Source organism: Montipora capricornis, chromosome 3, assembly GCF_036669925.1.
Source record: "Montipora capricornis isolate CH-2021 chromosome 3, ASM3666992v2, whole genome shotgun sequence".
In the NCBI taxonomy this organism is placed as follows: domain Eukaryota; kingdom Metazoa; phylum Cnidaria; class Anthozoa; order Scleractinia; family Acroporidae; genus Montipora; species Montipora capricornis.
Window position 1 is genome coordinate 74616816 of NC_090885.1, and position 10569 is coordinate 74627384.

The 10569-nt window shown below is 40.2% G+C and overlaps 1 protein-coding gene across 1 annotated transcript; it reads left to right on the forward strand.

Annotated features, from left to right (window-relative positions):
* Positions 1–243: 243 nt before the first annotated feature.
* LOC138041624 (homeobox protein EMX1-like) lies at positions 244–4925 on the forward strand. The gene is made up of 3 exons (XM_068887373.1): positions 244–311; positions 1634–2296; positions 3776–4925. Exons 2-3 carry the CDS (start codon positions 1993–1995, stop codon positions 4162–4164), a joined length of 693 nt encoding a protein of 230 aa, XP_068743474.1. The 5' UTR covers positions 244–311; positions 1634–1992; the 3' UTR covers positions 4165–4925.
* Positions 4926–10569: the final 5644 nt, after the last annotated feature.

Here is a 10569-nt window from a genome sequence, read left to right on the forward strand (position 1 = left end):
GGAAGAATGATCAGGCTGAGAAGAACTAAAAAGCCTTACACAGCCAATTAAATAAAGGTACGGCTATCGCTTCTTGGCAATTCCAAAGTCGTATGGGAGCAGAGATGAACACTTGCCTTCCACGAATGAGGCTCGGGTTCAGTTCGATTCCCAGACTTAACGACACATGTGGGTTGAGCATTTTGCATTGGTTCTCTTCTCTCCTCCGCGAGGTTTTTTCCCGGGTACTCTACTTTTCTTTTTAATCGATACAAGCAGGAACCCATTACGGGCTACTCATACAAGCAACTCACGGCAATGTTCGATTGGATGTAAGTTGAATTGGTTTGATTAATATTTCTATGTCCAGTATCCAGTAATGCTCTGACGTTAGAAGACTTCACACTTAAATATAGTTCGTTATAAATATTGTTGACCGATTTAATTATCAATATATAAAAGCCCAATAATTATAATTGAACACTGAACGGGTATTTAAAATACAACTTTCCCATCCCCCTAGTATCCTCTCGATGCGACATCAGTCAATTGCAGGGGTGCTCGTGTCAGCACTGACTTACTGAGAGTTTTACGTGAAAGACGAAATGTCGGGGAAAATGCTAATCTTAGCTTACAGCAAAGAAACTGACGTTTCCTGTATCGTGTGTGTTTTTGTCGACCTGAGGTTACTTGTGCTTGTTCCTTTTTCTGTCCTAACAGAGAAGTCTACTAGAGGAGATTATAGCTATTAAAGAAGGGATCACGCGCTCAATCGACCCGATGGGATATATAAGAGAGGGGATGGCTGATTTCACCTGGATCATTACGAAAAAACTTGTCACAGTCATCAATATTACACAAAGTAATGAATTTCCTCTGCAAACCACAATGTTTCCGTTTTGGCACAGGTCAATCTGATCGATCACGAAGTGCTAAAACTCATCACAACAGGACCACCACAAATTAAAAGCCTTCTACTTCTTCAAAATTAAAGCCGAGCGAGTTTCGGGTTTCAGGAAAACATAGCGCACCCTCGTTAAAAGGTATTTGACGAAGGCTTTGGAACTCGAATTGAAAAGTTGTACTTGTGTTTGCAGTATCACTTCAAACTGAGAGTGATAATTATCTCGTTTTAGAAAACTAGTAAAGGACTTTAGTAAACAACTCTGGCAAAATTATCGACACATCAAGAATGACGATTCGACTTAACAGGAAAGTACCCCTCAGCCGATTTCTTTGTAAAATTACCCTAAATGGATTGTTGACCCTCTAGAAAATGAGAATTATTCGGTCTAAAACTCCACGGTGTTAATGCTTCTAACACCTAATCCAATATCTGGTTAATAGTTTTCGCGGAATTCGGTTTGACGCTCGTATACATTCCAGCCTTTGTATCAAAGTTGGTGGTCCCGATACTCGTGGAGAGATCGTTTAGCGGTATTTTTAAATCCATGAGCCAAACAACGGGGTTAAATGGGCCAAACGCTGCGGAGACTAAGAACACCCTAAGAAAAAAACACTGCTTTTTTATTCGCAAAGACTTTAATGTTGCATCTTTGCAGTTCCTCTCCATTAGCAAATATTTCACGGTACAAATAAAAACAAAGATCTCAGTCTTATCTTATCTCTTAACTGCAATTAGTTCGGTCTTCAGGTTTGGCCACGCCATCCAAGACGAAATGCGATCTGTTAATTGTGTTTTCAAGCGGTGAAGCTGTGTGTTTGGAGAAGGGAGTTTATTCTCCCTTCATCATACCATCACGATGACACATTACATGATGCAGAGCACCTTCTCCACCAATAACAAGCCTTCCTTGTCAGTTAAAATCCCCTGGGATTGAACTACTCTGCAGACCTACTATTGTCAAGATAAGGAGTTAACAGGAAAAAATTATCGGCGCATCACAGCTTAGAGAAGGAGATTCCTTTAAGCGTGTTCCTTTTAAAAACAGGATCTTGCGGTTTCTGCGCCAGTAGTCACTGCACAGCAAAGAATAGAAAATCGTTGGAAAAATGCTCCAAAGTGGCTACGGAGTGAGCATTCCTGCTTTAGTACCACCGTGTTTTGAAGACCCTGGTTATGGGATTACTACAAATACATCGAGGCCGCCTTTCTCAGTCTGTCAGCCTCATGTTGCTGGTCCAAGTCCTATCGCCGTGCCATCTGCAAGAATTCTCCAAGAAGTGATGTACCCCAATGAGATGAATTATCCGAATTACATGCCAGATATTCCTGCAAACCAAGGTCTTCCTCTTCCGTGGATGTCATCTTGCCACCAGCGACAAAATCTACAATACTTGAGCCACCCTCATCCAGGTAAAAATACAACTTTAAATCGTGCGCGCGATGACCGAATCTGTTTTCATTTGACTCGATATGTTCCCTAGAAGAGACATCTTGGTCTCATTTGATGACCTTCAAGACTGACTTATCAAATCATTTTAACTCGAAATGCTCCTTAATAGTTGTCGTGGTTTTATTTATGTGTTGTTAAAACTTCTCAGCTTATTTGTTTAGGTCTTGTCTTGTGTTGATATACAGTTCACACTAGGTGGCTCCAAGGTTTAGCCGAACGCACTGGTGTTTATTAGCTGCGCAAATTGACACGCGCGCTTGATCGAACACAAAAAAATTTTCGTCTCGAGGCGTGAGCAGTAAGCTTTTACAACACGCACGCCTGCAAATCTTGGGAGATCTTGACCATCTCAATCTTTCGATCATCACTAGAGTCGCTAATGTATCATTAAACTCCCAGTAGTCCAGTCACTTGATTTAAATATCGTTTCACAATCGGCGACAGGCGACAACGCCACTGTAAACTTGCGTCAAAAAAGGCAAATGTTCAAATCAATGATAAGAACAATTTTCTACAGGACAAATAGAGCTAATTGACCACTGCCGGAGCATTTAATTTGACGAATTATCAATGATCAAGGAAGAACGCAAGATGCAGTGTTTTTCTCACTGTACCTCAAAATCTATCAAAAACATCCTTAAAATTAACTGTCAGAAAGCTACCTTGTTTCCGAGGCACTAGAGCCTTGGACAGATAAATATGGGAAAAAAATGCCCCCTTCCAGGTGGAAAGGACGAGATCGAAAATTGAGCCAACCTCGGATAGTATCTTTATCAAGTTATCTGACACGAAATCTTTCCTATGTATTTCCTAACACAAACTGGTGTCTTTTTTACAAACTGAACCTAAATTAATTTCAATTTGCACAAAAGTGCTTTGTTAAATCTCGTTAGCCCTTCTTTCCATGATGCAAAAGACAGAGAGAGAGAGAGAGAGAGAGCTTTTTCCTTCCAAATGGTCTTCTTTATGAACTCCAGCTTTTGTCACTTGGAATATAATATCATCCGACAAACTCTGCAAAAACTAAAAAAAGAAAGAGTTGCTTATCTTTAAAAACCGCGATTCGACACTGGTCAAATTTTTTAAGGCGTTCGGGAATTCCACCCCCTCAAGAATCTCATTTACCAGCTCCAACATTGAACAATTTCTTTACCGGAAAGAGAAAATAAACAACTTGCTTCCTGACTTTAGATAAAGCAAAACTTACAAACACTTATTTGTATTGCTAGGAGCTAATAGACAACAGCTGAAAAATGACTTGTCATGGTTTAGAAAGGAGGGGAAGTGCGCCCTTATCGGCCTGGAACTACAATTGTGGTTACGGATGTTGGTTGATTAGTTTAGTTTTATACGCGAAAAAATAAAACCTTTTATTGACATTTTTCCTATTCTTCTTCTTCTTCTTCTTCTTCTTCTTCTTCTTCTTCTTCTTCGTACAGGGGACTTTTTTACGTACGGGCCTGATTTCGGAGATGTAGACGAGTCAGGGATGTATCACTCGAAGAAAAAACGAGCAAGAACGACCTTCTCCACTGAGCAACTCAAGCGACTGGAAAAACGATTTCTCGGGAATCACTACATCGTTGGCGATGAGAGACAAAAAATAGCCAAGGAACTCGAATTGTCCGAGGCACAGGTCAAAGTTTGGTTCCAAAACAGAAGAATAAAATTTAAGAGAGACGAGGAGCTGGAAAAACTTGGAAAAAGCAAGAAAAGAAAGGGCGAGCACCATGTCCGAAAATGGCAATTAACGACGCGTCATTTTGGACCCGAAACCAATGCACTTTTCCAGGATAATCACGACAATACTTCCAAAAAGCATCGTTAAATAAAATCAATCTGTACAATTAAGCTTATTGAGCAGATAAGAAAAAATGCGCTGAAGGGTAGCGGTAAAATTAATTTAAAGCTAACGGCATCGTCAAAGATCCCTTAATCTATTTCGCAGCCGGTTCAACCGAACTTGGTACCTTTTGCGGATACTGCCGAGATTTCAGCTCAAGTAACTGCATATACCTCATCACCTTAACGGTGGCATAAACTTCATTATTCCTTTTATCTTTTTTTGTAATGGGGAGCACTTCAAAGTTCATGCAATAGCTCGTTAACAGTACATTGGAACGCAACGTTTAGGCAGATTAGCCGCATCTTTAACATCTGTAACAACTTTTATAATGAGAAAATATCCTGTAATGTTTTCATGAGATGTCACTGTATTTGCGCTTATTAACTACCTTTTAAGGTGAAAGATTAAGAAAGGCTTTGCTGATGCGGTTTGCTAAAAAAATCACCGGTGAACAGTTTTTTCCGCATGAACTAATACGCTCTAATCGGACTAATTACAAGTACAATAATTTTGTATATCCTTGTCTACAAAGCCGAAAAAAGGCTTGATGATGCCGTGCCATCGTCTCAAAAGACAGCTAAATTCGCGCCGAGGTGCTATTATTTGTACATAGCTATGTAGTAGTTTAATCGTGTTCTTCGCACACAAAAAATATGTATGTACAACTAACGACAAATCGCCGTTAGATTTACGACATATATTAAACAAAAGTATTTATAAATTTTGTTTACTCATAAAATAAATATTTCATGAGAAATCATACAGAATTTTTTATTTAAATTGTTGTTGTTGTTTTTTTTTTCAAGAAAGCATGTATGGGCGTTTCCGTTTTTGCAAATATTTGTGACTAAGTATCCTTGTCTTTTTCGAGAATCGTGCAAGTATGTATAGAAGATGACATCCGTCATCGATCGAGGTGCAGTTAGCGCGCCTCTCGTGAATCGAAACCGATTTGTTTTCTTTTTTAATCTCGCATGACTTACACTGTTTTAAGAGTCCAATGTTGGCGCAAGATAACAGCGGCAGACCGGCAACTGAAGAGGTCGAATGTTTACCGAAAGTTTTCCGAAGTAATTAACTGAACTTCGATTGACAAAGCTGGAATATTGCGTCTACATTGCCACCTTCTTCAATCCACAGAGCGTGATTTTTGCCTGCCGCTATTATAAACATAAGCTGCATGTTGCCCCACAATTTCGTTTTATCTCCGGTGAATGCTAACTTGCCTATATAAGGTGACATGAACTTGTAGAGATAGTAATCTAAATATCCAGGGAATGTTGTGTTCTGCGTGCTGTAACGCACACTTAAAACTTCATATTTCTTCCCTAATCAGCAATCTGCTTTTAGAAGAAGAATCGAAGAAATTTCCTTTCTCTTTTCACAAGCCTCACACAGAGATTCGTCCCTTAAGTTCTTGAAAGCAAATCAACTAACGTGTGAAATAGCCCAACAACTTTTTAATCCTAAAGTATTCCGCCTACAGTGTAACATTACGCTCTTATCTATGACTTGCACACAAATCGTTAATTTTGGAGTCGAATACTTCCGACAAGACCGATATGAACTGTCAACTCTATCTTTTTCATAAGCGCACGCTAATCTTTTTGGGATCAGTGAATCGATCAGGAATATAGAATAGTACCGAGATATCTATGAAACTAATTAAAGAGTGGCTTATGATTTATTTTACGAAGTTTCATATCAAGGTCTTTATTGCTTTGGGGGTCTCCTGGATTGGCCGACCTCCTTTTAACGTTGCTCTAGTCCTTGAATTAATTCCAAATTTACATCGGAACACCGACAACTTAATCATTTGCAACCGGTGTTTGAGTTGAAGGACCTTTAACGAATTCATCGCCTGTTGCTGTTATTCTTATACACTTCAACGAGGAACCAAATTTGTTCAACAGACGAGCAAGTCGTTCCTTTTCAATTTTGGAAATATATTGCGTGCTTGATTCCTAAAATGATTAAATGTGTACTTGTTAGTTTGTGAGCAGTCAAAGAAGTGCGCGCTAGGTCAAATGCGAGACACACTTAAGTTGCGCAACTTAAAAGAAAACTGATGAGTATACTTAAACCCAAAGTTCCGTAATCTTTTCCAGCGAGAAAGGAACAAATTTCAAATGAAAAGATTATGGCTATTCAGTAGTGCCAGGAACCCATGATGAGTTCCTTTAAGTGCTCATTTATCCCAAATCACGTGATACTTAATATTATACATGAAACAATTCAAGATGGTTAAATAAGTACGGTTGCCTACTATTGTTATTGCGCATACGTTCTGCGCATCTCCAGATCGGCTATGCGGAGAAAGCAGAGCTTAGCAAGTGCTCTTGGTATCCAAAAAGAAAATTAGGGGTAGCCATGCATTTTTCAGAGATAATTAAGCTTCAATTTAGAAATTATCTTCGAAAAATGCGTGGTTACCCCCAATTTTCTTTTTGGATTTCAATATTACTTGTCAAGATCTGCTTTTCCCGCATATTCAGTAAACATCGGAAAAATACCTTTGAATTAGCAGGCACCGTCCTTGGAAGCAGATGCAACGCACGCATATCACGTGATCACGCAAAAATGCGTCATCCAGGGCTCGAATTTAATTGGCTTTGCTCATTGACCAATCAGAATGCTTGGATTGTTACTTCTCATTTAGTTTTTTTGCACTGAAAACTGCATGCATTTCACTTAGCCAATCATAATGGAGAAGTTTTTGGATGTACATTATTACTCGGCTGGATATTAAAAAGTTAAGTCGTTTCACGTCATCCGGGACCCATAGGGCTTTCTGGAGTGGAGGGGGTGGGGGAAGAGATAAAACTGTTGTGGGAAGCCACAACGGAGCCGGCCAGCAGGCCAGCAATGGCGACTAGGAGAGCTCTTCACTGACCTTCTAAAAGTAAAGTAAAGCAAAGTAAAGCAACCATATTTAACGTCGATAACTCGTAACAGTAATTCAACTGACAAACCTGAGGTCGTCGGTGCGCTCATTTTACTCCCCCCTCTCCATCAGTGCTCCTTTTTACGGGTATTTAAAGCTACTTAGCTACACGGAAAGGAAAGAAGTCGAAACAAGGATGCGAGATCCGGGAATCGAACTCAAGACCTCTTGCACCAAGGCCGCGCACTAACCGACTGTGCCATCCTTGCTCCTTAAGGCCGCAAACAGATCTTTTCATTCACATGCCGAGCTCCATCTCTTTCAGAACAATAGTGCAGAAAGCCATGTACCTCCTTGTCATTTGAGTCGTATAGCTAGCAGTCCGCAAGAAATATCCCATCTGAGCACAGTTTAATGGCTAACGTTGCCGGCTGCGGTTGAATTTCCAACTTGCAAATATGGAAGATCACAGATTTGACTCCTGTAAGGTCTGAGGAGTCCTATATAGCCAGATGTTTATGACCCAGAAGTCTCGATATCTGCGATCTAATACGGCCCATCAGTTTTAGGACGGCTACTGCTACATTTTTGTAGGGAAAAAGCGTGGCGGTGTTGTTTTCCTTGCACAATCCATGGTTTTGCATTAAGCCCGAGCAATTCCTCGTGCGGTTACTTAGTTGCAAACCAACCAGAAGCGTTATACATAGTCATCAGGTCTAATCTGATTGGCCACTAAATTTAGATGCAGGGAACTGATGGGCCAAGACCAAATGAGAAGGATCGACACTTCTCGGTTATGGGCCTGGTACCCAAGTCATTATCTCTTCAAAGATATGTTATATTTAGGAAGCAAGTTTTTGGATCCCTGATCGTATCCGAACTGCATCAAATTAGTATATAATTAATTTCGCGAAACTAACTGTATCTCAAGTATACTACTATGATGCTTTACATCTCCCCTTCGAATTAAACTCGTTTGGTAGCCGAGGAAAAAACTCATCGATTAATTAAGCGGGTAGTCGGGGGTGCCAATACTATGGAAGCGATATAGAATTACACAGATTGGTTCCAGAGCCGGCGAATATATTTGAAGATGGTAAATGGAGCGCTTGATTTTTCAATGGCCCTGCAGTGTGGGTCATCGCTTGCGGGTCTGATGTGAGACCCCACACAGGTAACTTAGAAGTGTTTTGTAACAGAATAATTCTTATTTTGTTTCCAAAGGAAATTACTTTGCTCAAGGTTAAAATCACTTTGCTTTCTTTGGCTTAGTTTTTATCAGCCGTAAGTGATCATTTTTGGAATTAAAAACAATAACTTATCGATAAAAAGGAAACAACAATGCCACGATATTATCATTTATTTTAGGAAATAGCTTTGAGCATATCTCATAAGTGTTTATTATTAAGTCTTATCGAATACATGTACAGATACGTTCGGTAAAAGGTGTTAGTTCCCTTCTATTTTTAAGATAAATAGACAGACCTCGACTGAAAACAAATAAATCATGATAAATCCACTCTGTTTCGTGTCTGTCTGAACTATATAAGAATGACAGCGTGTTGCAAACGTTTCTTTAAGGGTTCTATCTTGTCGCCTCACTACAGCCGTTACGAAAATTAACAAAGAAATAAACCGCTTCATTGAACTACTTTCAATTACAAACACGATGAAATGTATGAGAGCTTTTATTAACTCACGAAAAATCTGATTGGCCGTGGGTATTTACGGTTGGACGGCTATGCCGTAACATCTGTCTCTTGGTGAGATTACTAAGCGAGAAGTACCTTTTCTGAGTGCGACTATTCCTGAAGGAGCTCTCATGTTGGATTAGCCCCTTCCCTCCCTCTTTCCGCATCGGGTGAATTCCCCACCGGCCCCACTGACAGCAATTTCTCTCTCTTTTCCACAACCTTCCTCTGTTTCAAAAAGTTAACAAGGCTGCTAAACATATGCATCACAGGACGAAGTCAAATTGTGAGCTTATCCGCTAAGATACGCCGACACGGGCTTATCTTTCATATACCGGACCCGGAAGAATTAACGTCCATAAAACAAAAGAACAAAGCTAACAATACCTAATCAACAAGACCTAATTAGAATAATAATGGTTCTTTTGTCTTCCGCCATTTTGGTCCGGTATATGAAAGTCTACCCCCGACACGGCATCGGTGATACTGCTGCAGGGATACGGTGTTAACAGGAAAACGTCAGGCTGAAGTCTTCCTTTCGACAAAAATCGATCTATCTTTAACACCATCTTATTTAATGCATGCTAACCATGGCTGTCAAGAAAATATGCTATTACTCCTGATCACATTTGTTTTTGTTGCACGCGAATTCGAATTCACCACTCTTGGTAAAAACACCGCCATAGGTGGTTTTCAAGTGACGTCATCGCCGCCATATTGGTAGACGAAAACAAAAGATTTCTCATTAGCTCCTTTTGTTCGTCCACCAGCAATTGTACATTGCAGCGTTGTTATCCGTGTCTCTACAGATTGGTTGCAAACCACCCATACTGAATCGGAACGCACATTGCGGACTGAGACATCTTAAACCGTGTGAGCAAGTTAATCTAAATTTTCTTTGTTTTAGATGTCCCAGTGGGCAATTTCCGTTCCAGTATGGCGGTTTTTCAGTACCATGTGATCGCTATCCTGCAAAGGGTCCACTGGATACATTCTGATCGATTTGCACATAGTTAATAGAGGGGACTGGTTTTGACGCTCGGCAAACATCAAAGGAGCAAACAAAGATGCCAAGATTTAGGTTCGAAAGTCCACAACCATGTGCAATCTCTTGTTTTGCGCTACGTAACCAACACGTTTCTATTGGTTAGTTCCTCAGTACGGAGTAAACAACTATTGTGTTTTGTGCACGGTCAAGGCCAAAAAGGAGAACAAAAACAGACAACAAAGAAATTTGTCGGGTTTCATAACCATTCCCCTCTATTAACTATGATTTGCAACACTTCCTTCCCTGCGTGTTGTCGTAAAGCACATTTGGGCATACCCAGGCCTTGCCCAAAGTGCGCATGGAATCGTAATTCATGAGATGTTTTTCCAGTAGGCTTTAGTCAATGTCCCTTTAGATGTGGTATGCATCAATTTCGTTTCAAGAGCCCGCAACCTGTTTTGGTCAGCGTTAAGGGTGCTTGACTTCTCCCAAAGCGTTTCAGTACTGCTAAATATTTTAAGCAAGAAATATAGTACACCACTAAAATCAAATCTACGTTGTATCGGCTCTTGCTTAAAATATTTAGTTTCTCAACTTGAAATAACGCCGATCAGATCAAGTCACTGATCCAACGTACACCGACAGCAAGATTGTCCACGGTTGCTTGCTTCAAAACTCAGTACTGCTAACTGAAAGTGCGCAGGCTCTGGAAACGATATATTCTACACGGCAAACCGAATGTACCGGTAACCTATTCGGAAACGTGCAACTTGGTAAAAAGGTCCAGAGACATTGAGGCTTAAAAGGGGTGCTGTCACATTTTT